At 42.5% G+C, this 16,171-nt stretch overlaps 1 protein-coding gene across 1 annotated transcript in view; it reads right to left on the minus strand.

Annotated features, from left to right (window-relative positions):
* Parn (poly(A)-specific ribonuclease) overlaps positions 1-16,171 on the minus strand; it is a 132,911-nt gene that overhangs the window by 109,354 nt on the left and 7,386 nt on the right. Inside the window, 7 exon segments of the mRNA XM_052194715.1 lie at positions 1,057-1,134; positions 6,926-6,982; positions 9,034-9,114; positions 11,191-11,233; positions 12,165-12,203; positions 13,198-13,263; positions 14,789-14,933. Coding sequence (XP_052050675.1) covers positions 1,057-1,134; positions 6,926-6,982; positions 9,034-9,114; positions 11,191-11,233; positions 12,165-12,203; positions 13,198-13,263; positions 14,789-14,933 — 509 coding nt within the window.

Genomic DNA, 16,171 nt, shown 5'->3' on the forward strand with positions numbered 1-16,171 from the left:
CACTGGCAGAACTCAAGCTGACATGAGACAGGACTGCAGCTGGGAAAGGAGGGCAGCAGAGACAGAAAATGGAACCGGTTTAAAGACAGCGAAGGAAGAAAAAGGGGGGAGCCAAACTTTTAAATCTCCTTTAAGATATATAAATATTAAAAATGCCTTAGTCTGAGGGCTGGAGTCTAGCATGGACTGCACACCTGGGAGAGACCTGAGCTGGGGATGGGTGTTGGAGCACCTACAGTATTTGTGTCAAGTCATGGCAGAGAGCGGGGGCTTTGAAAGACAAAAAAATGAAGGAGGGTGGAGGTAGAGTGAGGGGGGCGAGAGACACAGCCACAGCAGTTTCAGAGCAAGGGAGAAAAGCCAGTAGAGGGGTAAAAAAAAACATGTGATAATGACCCAGACGAGTTGGCTCCAAGAACAGAAATACCAGCAAGGTCCCCAGGGAGCCTGAGGTCCCCAGGGAGCCTGGAGGTGCCGGGCAGGAGCGATCAAGCGGCACCACGTTCCTTCCCGCTCTCCCGAGTGTCATTTTGGAGATACCTATGGTCTATCCTATGTGCAGCAGCAAATGAGCAAACCTACCAGCATTGATTAAGGAAATCAATATTTAGCCTTGCTCTGGCAATACCTGACAGCTATCAACCCCTTAAAAGAGCTCACGTATCAAAACTGCAAAGCTGGCTCAGCAGCTCGGAGAACTTTCAAACTATCTTCCTAGGTCCTTGAAAAAAATATTTTAAAGATGACGTCTGAGTTCAGTGATGAACAGCATGTGCTGCTCTTTCAGAAGACCCAGCATCCACCTCACAGTTCAGAACCTTCTGTCACTCCAGTCCTAGAGTACATTGCTTCTGAAGCTCCTGGGATACCAGGCATGCACACATACATGCAGGAAAAAAAAAACACTTATCATATACATAAAATAATAAAAATAATAAAGGAAAGCACATAAGGTTTTCTTAGGAACATGCCACATACAAGGAAATGAATAATCACAACCCAGGAAGGGAGCACTCACAGGAAAAGCAGGTGCGTTTTGACACCACAGACACTTACCGCAGGCAGAGGGCAGTAGAACTGGTGAATTGTGTGCATGACATCCAAGAGCATATTGTGTCCAACAACCAGCTTCCCCTGGGGAAAGACGGGTTAGGAAAAGCATGTCAAAGTTGCATCAGGGCTTATGACTATGGTGGATGCTTCAGATGAGACCGAGTCACAGCCAGTCACAGCCAGTCACAGCCAGCTGCCACCTCAGGAGCCCACACATGCCTCATGCTCTCCCTGTCTCGGCTTCCCAAGTGCTGAGGTTAGAGGTGCACAGCTCATTCTTAGTGATTGTCTTCCATTTTTCCCATTTTTATTAATCCTGTCATTTTCAAAATTTTGATGTAGTTTCTTGTTGCTGGTTTTGGTTTTTTAGACAAGTCTTGCTATACTATCCAGGATGCCCCTAAACTTCTGAGCTACAGCAATCCTCCCGCCTCAGCCTCCCCAGGAAGCTGAGACTATAGAGAACAGTGTGGCTGGCTGGAAGTAGTAGTGAAGGCACTTTTTTAAACAATAAAATCTGAAATCCTGAGAACTTTGATTTCAAATATACACCTTTAAGAATCTTAAAACATCTTTAAAACCTACATATTTTTAAAGATTTATAATAATGTTATAAAATGTAAAAATAACCACTTTCTCTCTCTTCTCTCTCTCTCTCTCTCTCTCTCTCTCTCTCTCTCTCTCTCTCTCTCTCTTCTTGGTTTTTTGAGACAAGGTTTCTCTGTGTAGCCCTGGCTGTCTGGAACTCATTCTGTAGACCAGGCTGGCCTCGAACTCACAAATCTGCCAGCTTCTGCCTCCCAAGTGGGTGCTGGAATTAAAGGCATGTGCCACCACTGCCCAAAATAACCACTTTCTGATGTTGTTAAACAACACATTTCATTTCCTATGTCATCTATGTCTGAAGGCTCATGACATGCCACTGCTCTTCTTCTAAAAATGTTATTATTATTATTATTATTATTATTATTAGTCTGTGTGTGCACTTGAGCACACACGCATGCAAGCATGCACTTGAGCGGGTGGCAAAGGTGACAGGCACACAAGCCACAGAATACCTGAAGAGTTACAACTTTGTGAACTATGTCCCTCCCCTTTACATGGATTTAGGAAATCAGCCTCAGTCACCAGGCTTGCAAGGCCATCTCAATGACCCTCACTGCTTTTCAATTAAACATGTACAATAAAATACTCCATTTTAGTAGCCACTAAAAATAAAGTTCTTTATTAAATTTATAAAATTAAAAAAAATACCTACTAATATACAGTATCACCTTAGATTACCCAGCCCAGTGATTCCTCATGGAAGAGAGAGAAGATGTTGCTGTTTCAGTTTTGGGGTTAGGAGAGTAGGAATTGAGGTAAGACCTAACATAGCCCAGGCTAGCCTTGAACACCTATGTAGCCAAGGATAACCTTTACCTCCTGATCTTGTGCTTCTGTTCCCCAAGTGCTGAGATTAGGCCTGTGCCACCATGTTTAGCTTTGCTTTCAAATTTTGCTTCTTTGTTTTTGTCACAATAGTGGGTTAGGATGGGTGTTATGTTTTGTTTGACGTAGGGGTCTCTCTCTGTAGCCTGGGCTGGGCTGGAAATCACTGTATAGCCCTGGCTAGATGACTCCATTTTTAACATAAACATTGTCTTAGGGTTTCTACTGTTTTGATGAAATATTATAAGCACAAAGCAATTAGAGGAGAAAAAGGTTTATTTGGTTTACACTTCCATATTGCTGTTCATCACCAAGTCGGGACAGGAACTCACACAGGACAGGAACCTGGAGGCAGGAGCTGATGCAGATGCCATGGAGGGGTGCTGCTTACTGGCTTGCTCCCCATGGCTTGCTCAGCTTGCTTTCTTGTACAACCTAGGACCACCAACCCAGGGATGGTACAATGGGCTGGACCCTCCTTCACTGATCAGTTATTGAGGAAATGCCCTACAGCTGAACCTCATGGAGGCATTTTCTCCACTGAGACTCACCCTGATGACTCTAGCTTGTGTCACATTGACACAAAACCAGTCAGTGTAAGCACCAAACACTACAGTAAAGCTTTTTACGTTTCAATGGTTCTCTATGCAACATGTCAAACTCAGAAATCAACTTGATTTTTTGACATAATAATCTTATACAAAATATCCCAAATCTGCTGGGCAGTGGTGGCAAATGCCTGTAATCCCAGCACTCTGGGAAGCAGAGGCAGGCAGATTTCTGAGTTCGAGGCCAGCCTGGTCTACAGAGTGAGTTCCAGGAAAGCCAGGGCTATACAGAGAAACCCTGTCTTGAAAAAACCAAATCCAAAAAAACAAAAAAACAAAAAAAAACAAAAAAAAAAACAAAAAATCTCATATCTAGCAAGATCAGTTTTTGTTTTGTTTTGCTTTGGCTCAGTATCAGTGTAAGTCTTGAGTCCCAGTGCAATGTTAAAATGCTAAGCACTGTGGCAGCAGACTCAAATCAGAATGCAGAAGCTGGGAAGAAAAGGCTTGGAGAAAGCATCTTGACAAGATACTATGACACCAAAACCTCCAAGAGCTCAGAAAAGGTTGGAGTCTGCTCAGAACTACACTTCTCACAGGCTCAGGACATGGCTCAGCCAGTAACTGGCCATATAAGTATGCGGATCTGAGTTTGAATCCCAGAATAGTGACATAATAGTCCAAACACTGGGGAGGGATCACATTCCACCAGCCTAACCAGTGAGGATCAAGGTGAGTGAAAGGGAGGAGGGGAGGGGAGAACAGCTGAGGAAGGAAGACATCAGCAACTGTCTGAGCCACTGCTCTATTGCTATGAACAAACACCATGATCAACACAACTCTTCTTATAAAAGAAAGCATTTAATTGGGTCTGGCTTACAGGGATAGTCCATTATCATAATGGTAGGGAACATGGTGGTATGCATGTCACAGGAGTAGCTAAGAGCTACATACTGATCCAAAGGGAAAGAGACAGACTGTGGGGTTGGCATGAGCTTTTGAAACCTCAAAGCCCACCTCCAGAGACACGCTTCCTCTAACAAAGCCACACCCTCCTATTTCTTTCAAATAGTGCCACTCAAATATGTGAGTCTATAGGGAACATTTCCAATCAAACCACACCAACCATACCCTGCACATACAACTGTGTCCAGTTCTATGCAGTGTCCAGTGGCATCTAGAGCCAGGCAGCACAGAAGGAACCCCAGGCTAGAATCTTAGTTTCCAAATCCATTCTAGAGGCTACAGGATAAACCAACGGCTAAGACTAATTACTGTCCCAACATCCATGCTGGGTGGCTCATAATCACCTGTATTCCAACTGGAGAGACAGCTGAGAATGTTGTCTTCTGGCTTCCTCAGGCAACCACATAGGAGTGGCATACAAATACAGATAAAGACAAACGGTCCAGGCTGGGCAGTGGTGGGTCCATGCCTTAATCTTGAGTCTAGCCTGTTCTACAGAGTGAGTTCTAAGGAACAGAGGACCACACAGAGAAACCAAACTCCATTCTCCTGGAATCAGAGCTCCTTTTTAAAGAATTCACTGTTTTCAAAATGAAGCCAGAGGAAACACAACATAACACCAAGAAATGTTCAAAGTAAGGGGGAAAGGAAACTTGCTCAAAGGACATAAGAGCCAAACTAAAAAAAAAAAAAGCACCAATTAAAACTATTCCAAATTGAACAACAAAATAAGCAATAAAAATACTAGGTTATATATAGGACTAGAGAAATGGCTCAATGGTTAAGAGCACTGACTGCTCTTCCATATAACATAGCTCTGCACTGACTGGATAGTTATTTAGTGTACTATATCGCAGAGGAGTTGGAGGGCGGCTGCACAGGTATCTCAGGGGGTAAGAGTGCACACTGATCTGATTCGGTTCCCAGTGTCCGCACTGGGCAGCTTACAGCCACTCCAGAGCAAGCCGACACTCTTCTGTACTCTGTAAGCAGCGACACCCTCAGGTCCACACAACACATTCAGGCAAAGCACCCATACACATGAATCATTTTTATTTAATAAAAAAAAAAATTAAAGAGTACTAGATTCCACCTTCAATACTCAAATAAATAAATAAATAAATAAATATGTCTACTGGCTTCATAGAGCTTCTTGGTATTAATAAAAAATGAAGTTGGGCAGTGGTGGTATACTAATCTCAGCACTTGGGAGGCAGAGAGATCCTTGAGTTTGAGGCCAGCCTGGTCTACAGAGTGAGTTCCAGTAGAGCCAGGGCTACACAGAGAAACCCCATCTCAAAAACAAACAAAGAAATTAATATTAGAAATAACTTCATTTCGAAGATAATTTTTCTCACTGTTTGCTCTAAATCCTAGGAAACACAGTTTTATTTAGATTCTTTTATTAAACTGAGTGTTTTAAAGAGATGCTTGTCATTTCCCCAGTTCTCAAATCTGCCCAAGCTCCATAGGTATTTTTTTCTGAGTATGCATAGCTAAGCAAATATAAATGCACATCTCCTTGTGTATAAGGGAAAAACGCCTCAACCTTAGAAAGTAAGCTGAATATTATGCTAGTTAACGTGGGTCAAAACTGAAGCCCTCTTGCTTCTCAAGCACGATGGCTAAGTGTTCCCATAGTACCAAGGGCGGCCAGAACCTGCTTTCCTGGGTACCTGTGACCTTAGCAACTGCTGAAGTGACTCGCCCCTTTCTCCTCTCAGGATGACACAATTTATGTTCAGTAAAGTCTAACTGTACCTGAGTAACAGAGTTCTTTGTAGCTAATGATCTTTTTTTTTTTTTGGTTTTTTTCTTCTCTGTATAGCTCTGGCTGTCCTGGAACTCACTCTGTAGACCAGGCTGGCCTCGAACTCAGAAATCCCCCTGCCTCTGCCTCCCAGAGCACTGGGGTTACAGGCGCGCACCACCACCCCCGCGGCTGCTAATGATCTTTTATGTAACTGTCATTTGTGCTGTCTTCAAATGAGGACACAGTGAGTCTCCTTCTCCACTGTCCACGTTAACAGACTGGGACTTGACTCCTGAAAGGGTCTCAATGGGCAGCATCTAAGGGACAGGACAACTCCCTCCCAGACCCAACTGCCCTCAGAGAAGTAAGTCTTAGACCCAGGTGACCTACTATCCAAGCAAGAGCACCACCTGGTTTAACAACGCCTTTCAGAAGACCAAGGAATGATGTCTATCACAGAATGCTCTAGCACATTTATACAAATAGCCAGCAGATTTTTAAAGCATTTTTATTACTAAGATTATGATAGATGAATTTGGGGATCTAATTACAGTTCTATAGAGGAAGTCCACTTGTAATTACTTATGCTTTGGATTCCTCTGTTTGCTCCTTGACTTCTAATTTTTGCATTCAGACTAATTAAAGTCAGTTTCCTGCAGTTATAGAAGGACATCATAGGGCAGGGTGATTCTGTATTTTTGTGCCTTTGTATGTATAGGATATATATGTGTGTGTGTATATGTATACATATATGTATGTGTATATTGTGCGTATATATATATATATATATATACACACACTAACATATATATGTGTGTATATATATACACGCTAACGTAAAAACATTTATTTCTCACAGTGTTTTTGTGTGTGTGTTTTTGTGTGTCTGGTGTGTATGTGGAAGGGCCTCATGTGTCAAAAGGCATACATGTGGTTGTATGTGTACCTTTGCAAGAGAGGCTTTCTGAAAATTGATTTGGAAATAATCCAGCAATGATGATGTCTGACCTGGTATATTATACAGTAGCAGCCCATGTCAGTAACTTCGTCCTCCAGACTAGGTAAACATTCCAAGGGTAAGCAAGTGAGCAATTTGCAGTAGCAGTTAGACACTTCATTTTAAATACTGTACTTCGTCATATAACTAGAAAACAAACAAATGTGGATTACTCACCGAATTAGCAATGGCATGGATGACTCTTGAAAATCCCACAGCATCGTTTAGTTCCTCCTAAGTAAAAGAACTAATTAAAAGAGCAAGGGCTGCAAGAGGGCTCGGAGAAGAAAGGTGCTCGCACGGGGCCTAGCAATCTGTGCTCCTCGGAACCTGAAAGGCTCAAGAAGAGAAGCACTCCTCGAGGTCGCCACTCACCTGCACATGTGTCCCTGGACAGTGAGCCCTCCCCCACCTGTCTGTCTGTCTCTGCCTCTGCCTCTGCCTCTCTCTCTCACACACACACATACATACTCACTCTCTCTCTCTCTCTCTCTCTCTCTCTCTCTCTCTCTCAAGTAGGAAATAAAGGTTTTTAAAAGTTGGTGTGTGTGTGCTTCCCTTACATACAAAGGCACATTGCATTCCTTATTTGAATGAACCTTCCCCAAAATGAAATTTTCTTTTTTTTTTTAAAGATTTATTTATTTTATGTATAATTATAGTTGTCTTCAGACAAACCAGAAGAGGGCATCAGATCCAAATAAGGATGGTTGTGAGCCACCAAGTGGTTGCTGGGATTTGAACTCAGGACCTCTGGAAGAGTAGTCAGTGCTCTTAGCCACTGAACCATCTCTCCAGCCCCCAAAATGAAATTTTCAATCAAATGGGATAACTTTACTATCACAGGATTTGTTATACTAATCCCTAATTGCATGTAAAATGAGTATCTAGGGACCTAGAGAAATACTTCCAGAATTCTACTCCTCAGCCGGGCGGTGGTGGTGCACGCCTTTGATCCCGGCACTTGGGAGGCAGAGGCAGGCAGTTTTCTGAGTTCGAGGCTAACCTGGTCTACAAAGTGAGTTCCAGGACAGCCAGAGCTACACAGAGAAACCTTGTCTCGAAAAAAACAAAAAAGAGTGCTACTCCTCTTGAAGTAGGCCCAGGTTCCATTCTAGCACCCCCACCACCAGTTCTAGGGGCTATCACAGCTTCTTCTGATTTCCAAGAGTATATGTACTCATGTGTATACACACACACACACACACACACACACACACACACAAATAAATGAATGAATGACTGAATGAATGAATGAATGAAATCATTTTTTTGACCTGGAGAAATCGCTGAGGTTAGGAGCACTTGCTCCTCTTTCAGAGGGCCTGAGTTCCGTACCCAGCATCCACACTATGTGGGGTCACCAATGCCTTTCAGCATCGAGGGCTCCCTCCATGCCCTCCTCTAGATTCTGAGGATATCTGTGCAGATATGGCATTCACTCTGAAGACACACACAAAACACACACACACACACGCACGCGCGCGTGCGTGCGCGCGCACATAAATAAAAATAAAAGTAAATTTTTAAAAATAGCATTAATCAGCCAGGTGGTGGTGGCGGCGGTGCACGCCTGTAATCCCAGCACTCTGGGAGGCAGAGGCAGGCGAATTTCTGAGTTCGAGGCCAGCCTGGTCTACAGAGTCAGTTCCAGGACAGCCAGAGCTATACAGAGAAACCCTGTCTGGAAAAAACCAAATCCAAAAAAACAAAAAACAAAAAAAAAAAAAATTAATCTTTAAAACAATAAAGTTAAAACAATCTACACGCCGAACGAAGTTTTGGATGATGGAATAAGTGAGTGATAAACTACTCATTAATGGCTTCCTTACCAGCTTCCACAGTTTACCCATCACTTCATACACTGGAGTGGAGGTTATTTATTAGTTTTTAGAAACAGGATCTTGTATACCCCATGCTGGCCTTGAACTCCTGACCTTCTCACCTCTATCTTCCAAGTCCAAATGCTGGGATTAGACCATGCAACACCATACCTGCTTACAGGATGTGTTATAATTTCCAAGTCAATAAAGTTGACTTATAAAAAAAACCAAAAATCTTCAGGTAGACAACACAGTGCATTGCTGTAATCCCATCAATTACGAGACTGAGGCGAGGGAATCAGGAAATGCACTCTAACACCCTACTGGTCTTTAGAACACAAAACAAAACTAAACTAACTTTGACTAGTGGCCATCTGCTGGCTAAATGAATCTAACAACTGAAGTCCAGAAATCCGAGAAGTTAGCTCTGTCTACAGCGTCATTTCTCAGGCAGGCACTTACCTGCTCCTTTGTGTGCTTCTCCTGCTCTCTCCTTCTGCGTTCTTCTTCATCCACTTTGCTGATAACTATGTGTCGCTCCTTCTAAAAGACAAATAATGCCCAGTGTTCTGGAAACATTTAACCGCTTAGCCTCCAAAGAGCTGAGATTACTCTGAATGGCAATTCTGACGTATTAGGCTGCACAGTGAGTTAGAGGACAGCCTCAGTTATACAATGAGACCATCTCAACGAGCCAAAAAGAAAACAACCAAAAATGTATAAGACAAAGCATAAGCAAGCACAACAGAAACGACTGTGAGGTGGCACCGAAGCTGAGCGGGCACAGAAACCCCACATCTGCAGCTGAGTGGGCATAGGACCCCACATCTGCACGTCCCGTATTGTAAGACGCCAAACAAACAAGCATCACTTCAAATCAGCTACATACCATGCAAATAAGACTTCATATAATGAGCACTGAGGTCATGCAGCTTTTAAAATGCCAAATAATTACATTTAAATAAATAAAGCACCTGCATCATATTTTACGAACACAAGAAAAACCTTGAATAATTATAGCCTTCTTTCACATTAATTATAGTTTATATTTATTAAGTATACTTCAAGGGCCAGAGAGAAGGCTCATTAGATAGAGAAACCCAATGACAAACCTGACAACCTGAGTTGTATCCCTGGGAAGAGAGAACCAACTCTCACAAGTGATTCTCTGATCTCCACATGGCCCTACTGCCAACACACATACACACACACACACACACTGCCAACACACACACACACACACACACTGCCAACACACACACACACACACACACAAATAAATACACTCATATGTGTGTATAAATATATAAATATATACAAATATATATTTTATATATTTATGTACTTATATATTTGTGTATACATATAAATATATACATTTATAGATGCGCATAAATATATAATAAAATATATTTCTGTAATAATACGCACACACACACACATATATATGTTTAATAAAAATGTCAACAATATATAGCTGGGCAGAGGTAGGTGGGGTTTTGGTTCCCAGGCTTGGGGCCTGGGAGAGACTAGAAAGAGGAAAAGACATCATGTGGTAGGTAGTCATGGAAACCGGGCCATGAGGGCTGGCCAATTGGAATAAGAGCTGCCCAGATGGAACATGGCAATTTAAAAATCAGGGTTATTTGATAGGGAAGTAGAAACTAATCGTTTAAATGACTGCTATCTGCCCAGCTCTAGTGCTTTAAAGGCTTATCATAAACATAAAAGGTTTGTGTCTTTTATCTGCGAACAGAATGATCAGAGTGAGGCCAAAGCCCCAGCTGAGGTGAACTATTTCCTGTAACAGTTCAGGGCACCGGCTACTCTTCCACACGACCCAGGTTTGATTCCCAGCACCACATGGTAGCTAAGAACTGTCTGTAACTCCAGTCCCGGGAAATCCAATGCCCTTTCTGGCTTTTGTGGGCACTGTACACACATGGCGCATAGACATGCTGGCAAAACACTCATGCACATAAAATAAAAATAAATCTTTAATTAAAAAAAAGATTACAATAAATGTATATATTACAAATGGAAAAAAGTTTACTTCCGTTTATCCACTAAATAATATTTGTTTGGCACTGTTTGTTTTGTTTGAAACATAGTATCTCTACATAACTGTTCCAGAAATCATTACATAGAGCAGGCCGGCCTGGAACTCACAGAGATCTATCTGCTTCTGAGTGCTGGGATTAAAGGCAAGTGCCATTACTCCTGGCCTGAATCATCAAAAAGCTGTAGATAGAGTTGGGGAGGTGGGTCAGTGGTTAAGGGCACTGACTGCTCTTGCAGAAACCCTGAGTTCAGTTCCCTACATCTACATGGTAGCCTACAAACTCATGAACCTCCAATTCTATCTGACATCCATGGGCACATGGTATACATACTACACACAGGCAAACTGCTTATACACATAAAATTAAAGGCTATAAGCTACATTAGCTTAAAATTATCATGCTTAGCCCCACTATACAGATGAGAAAAATCAGGCTCAGAGATGACAGGTGGCTGGCCAAAGTCACAGCTAATGGAAAAGGTGAAAACTATCAACACCTCGGTGGATTGCTGTTAGGTAAGTGTCAGCACTGAGACCTAAGAACAACTCCTAGTTACCTTGTCAGTCTCTAATGTCTCAACATGAATGCCTTTAGGATACCTGAAGGAAAAAAGGAAAATTTCACATCAGTGCACGATTCAGTGACTGCTAAGAACCCCCAAAGGATTCAACAAGCTGTCATGTGGCTATAAACTGAAGTTTTACTAAAACTGGACAATCACCACTAAAGACTTTCAAATAAGCCTCCTGACAGCACCTCAGCTGCTATTTCCCTGCCCCTTCTCTCAAATGCACAGGAACGTTACCAGTTCTGTGTGAACGTTTTAGGGTTTTAGCACTTTCTAAAATGCTTGGCATTTTATAATGCAGACAACCCATTGCCAGAGGTCATCTTACTTCCAAATGCCTACTTTGTAACTGAAGCGGTACCAGTCTCCGAAGACTTAAGGGTTGGGGGAAGGATGATGGGCTTCAGTTTGCCTTAGTGTTTGCAGCAGCCAAAGAGGAGAGAGACATGGAAAGCACAGAGATAGATGTAAGGATAAGACAAGAGAGGAGGTTGGACAAGACAGCCTACAGCCCTCCACTGTCCTGTTTAAAAATTATTCCCTCCCAGAAGTTGGGAGGTAGAGGCAGGCAGATCTCTGTGAGTTTGAGGCCAGCCTGGTCTATGAAGCAACTTCCAGGACAGCCAGGACTAGACAAAGAAACCCTTTCTCAAAAAAACAAAAAATAAAATACAATGAAAACTATTCATATACACATCACCATCAGATTTTTTTTTAATTTTTTTGTTTTGATTTTAGTGTGAAAGAGAGTGAGAGAGAAAGACATAGAGAACAGAGGAAATTACATGTTTTAAGACATCTACCAAACGGTAACAGAAAATTAATTAAATGAGTTGTCAATTTAAGGACTGAGGACATGATAGGGTCACATGACCCACAACTGAAGAATTCAAAAGACCAATGCAACCAAAGATTATACTTCATTTATTAAATCCTGTCTTACATCCAATTTAAATACTTACTTCCAACTCAAAGTCTGATAAATAAGTTTTCTTTGGAACCTATAAAACAAAAGAAAAGTCATGAGCCTGGATTATTAGGAGTGGACCTAACTGATCCATCAAGGGATGGGAAAGATTTCATTTCTCACTAGAACAGACAGGCATGGACAAGCATCACAACCAATTCTGAGGTAGAAGGACTCTACCATATACCATCTATCTTCATCAAAATTTTAATGTTATCATATTGCTTTTAGAGAATAGGTAGAAATTATGATCAACTACTGCTTCCTGCAGCCGATGAAGAGTTTAGAACAGATGCTCGCGTTCTGACACCTCTGTGAAGCATTTCACGGTTAAAAGGAGGAAAGAGGCTGAGAAGCTCTCTCATGTGATGATTTGTACTTTTCTCTGTAGAGCAAGACCAGAAAGCCGGGTGGTGGTGGCGCACACCTTTAATCCTAGCACTTGGGAGGCAGAGGCAGGCAGATTTCTGAGTTCAAGGCTAGCCTGGTCTACAGGACAATGAAAACTATACAGAGAAACCCTGTCTCGAAAAACCAAAAGAGACAGAGAGAGAGAGAGAACAGAGATGGCCTGACAGTGAGTTCTCTCTTCTTCTGAAGCCCACATCTGTTTAGCTTTCCTCCAGGCCAATGATGCTGCCCCTGAACACAGCCTAAAGTTGCAAACAAAGTATTCATTCTGATCCTCAGAAGACAAACACTACTGCTGTGGTAGGGCTATAGTTAGCATTCAAGTCTTAGGAACATACCTGTGACAGGATGTTGTAAAAAGACCACGTACAAACCCGGTGTGAGAACACAAGCCTTTAATCCCAGCACTCAGGAGGCAGAGAAAGGTAGATCTCTGTGAGTTCCAGGCCAACCTGGTCTACAAAACGAGTCCAGGATATCCAGGGCTTGTTACACAGAGGAACCCTATCTCAAACAAACAAACAAACAAACAACAAAACAACAACAGAAAACACATGCATATAAAAAGGCAGAAATCCTCCTTTCCTAAAAAGGAATGCATGCAACAAACAACTGACCCAGTGCATGAATCAAGTTCCAGGCTCCTCTTCTCTTCACTTTGTAGGAAATCCTCTATCTTCTCTCTGATAAGTAAGATTCAGACAATGACCATCAGTGCCTTGAATGGATGAAGTGATCAGAACAGTGATTGTACTCAAAACCTATACTCAAAATCATAAGCAAGAGATACATTCAAAAGCAATGTAAATGCTGGTCTGGGGGTGAAGCCAGTGACGGAGCACTTGTCAAAAATGAGCAGAGGTAAGACTTTAATTTCTAGAACGTATGCGCGCACACACACACACACAGAAGCAATCTAGTTTTTTTCCTTTTTTTTTTTCTTTGAGACAGTCTCATATATCCCAAGATGACCACAAACTTGCTATGCAGTGAAGATGGCTTGAACTTTTGACCCGCCAGCCTCTGCTTCCCAGCTGCTGAGTGTCATACTGGTATATGCACCACTATACCCAATTCATGCAGTGCTGGGGACCAAGCCCTAGGCTTTGTAGTCATAGACAAGCATTTTCCAAGAACATATTTCTTATGCTTACAGGTCCTCTTTCCATACATTCTGAACAACAACAACAACAACAACAAAAAAAAAAAAGATAATCAACACCAAAGAAAATAGGTATATTTTGACATATCCTTTGGATGAAATTATTGGTGACACTAGCAAAATTGTAACAAATTCTCAGCCAATTTATCAATTTTAGAGCTGTAGAGGCTTAGTTAAGAGTCACAACCATGGGGTGAGTGAAGATCCCAGCGCCAACACAAGCCAGACATGGCTTAACGAAGAGCCATGTGCTGCTGGGGAGCAGTGCAGAGGCGGGAGGGTCATCACGGGCTGACTGCCAGCCTAGCCTTAAGAGTCAAGCTTCAGGTTCAGGAAAGATTTTTGCCTCAAAGTAATAAAATAGAGATGCAGGATATCCAACCCCCTTCTTCTCTGACCTCCTCCTGAGCACACCCACACATACATGTGTGTATACCACTCACACCATACACAGAATCTGTAAGTATATTAAGAAAGAATTCACCAATGCTAGCAATATAATGTTCACTATTCTAATAAAGCTATTATGCTGTTATCGACCCTATACAAGATTAGATACTCCTCTCCGAGCACATCTGTTTGTCAAAAACTTCACAGCGAGAAACAAATATACATGAAGCATTCTAGCAAACTTTGGTCCAGGAAGATCTGTACACCTACTGAGACCCTCCCAGTACAGAGAGTAAGTCCAAACAGATCTACACACCTCCCAGATGCATGGGACAGGTCCAGATGTGACGCAACGTGCAGTTATTGTCTGCATTCAGATATGGCACAATTAAAGCCTGCAACTCACAGTCACACCTCTGCATATGAAGCACAGGTTGGTGTCAAAGACAGAAATCCTGCCACAATCAGATACTGCTCCTTACATCACCTTGTGTGCACCTGTGCATGTGAACACAAAGCAGGTGAGAGACAGACATCCTCCAACAGGCCACGACAGCCTGCCTCTCACGTCACACCTACCTAGGTGCTGGCTGATGCTGCCAGTGTCTGACAGCCCCAGTCCATGCCCAGGGCACCTCTCATGTTAAGGAACTTACATTACTTGGTCAATAAACTTCTTCTGATCCTCAGGAATTGTCACAGGACACTTTGCCAGAGCTCCGGCCCCATTGGCCTGAGAACGTTTTTCATCAACTTGCTCTCTCAGCTGCCTTTCTTCCTCCTGATTCAGATATGGAATTCCTACACATAATTTTTAAAAGAATAAATTAGAGGAAATAACAATTTTGCACATGAAAATTATTTTTAAATTTTTATTTTTATTTATATGTATGTACATGTTTCTTCTGTATAGATGCCTGTAGCCTGTATGCAGGTGCCTGCAGAGATCCGGAGAGGGCACTGGAGCCCCTGGATCTGGAGTTACAGGCATTTGTAATCTGCCAAATGTGGGCGGTGGAAACTGAACTCCACCACTCTGGAAAAGCAGCAACCTCTCAATTTCTGAGCTGTGCATCCAGCCTTTCCACAAAACTGTTTGTTTTTGTTCTTTTGAGTCAGGTCCTACTTTGTAGGCCTGGCTGTCCTAGAAATCACTATGTAGATAAGGCTGACCTCAAATTCACTGCCTCCCAAGTGATGGGATTAAAAGCATGCATCATTTCATCTGTGATTAGACACAAAACTTTTAACTAACGAGAAATCCATCATATACAGACCATATTTTAACTATATTGAAAAAAATCAGAAAAGTGACGGAGAAATATGCTTGCTCATGCATTCAGTCACTGTTGCAATACATAAGGCATTGGTGACGCGTCGCGCATTTATGGATGCGAACATAAAGGAACAAGCAGAGGCAACCTGTTCTTCAGTAAAAGGAACTGATGATCAGACAAGCAGAAAAGACCACTGTGAAGAAAACTCAAAACACAAGAAAGATATGCAGAGGGGCTGGGCAGTGGTGGCAAACACCTTTAATCGCTGCACTTGGGAGGCAGAGGCATGTGGATTTCTGAGTTCCAGGCCAGCCATGGCTACCCAGGGAAACCCTGTCTCAAGAAAAAACAAAAAAACAAAAACAAAAAAAACCCCTGAAAGCTATGCAGAGCAAGGGAGGGGCCTCTCTCTAAGAGGGGAAAACATAAAAGAATCCTCGCTGGATCCTAAAGTTAATTGACAAGAAGATCAATCCAACTTAGTATGATTTCCTCAAGAAATGCACAGAACTGGGCATTTCTGATCATCCTGTTGGATGCTGAAGCCACCCTGTGCAAAGAGACATACACATTAGGCATACAAACAACGCCATGCAGAGATCAAGCTCCTGGGAAATGCCCGGAAGTCATGAGCCTATAATGCAGCCTTTCAAAGAACTCGTAGAGGAAGAGTTATTGAGACAATGCCTCTTGCTCTATAGCCAAGGCTGGCACTGAATGTGGCAATACACCCGCCTCAGAATCCCAGGCAGCCAGCCGGTA

The sequence above is a fragment of the Apodemus sylvaticus genome, chromosome 10, assembly GCF_947179515.1.
Source record: "Apodemus sylvaticus chromosome 10, mApoSyl1.1, whole genome shotgun sequence".
Taxonomy (NCBI): domain Eukaryota; kingdom Metazoa; phylum Chordata; class Mammalia; order Rodentia; family Muridae; genus Apodemus; species Apodemus sylvaticus.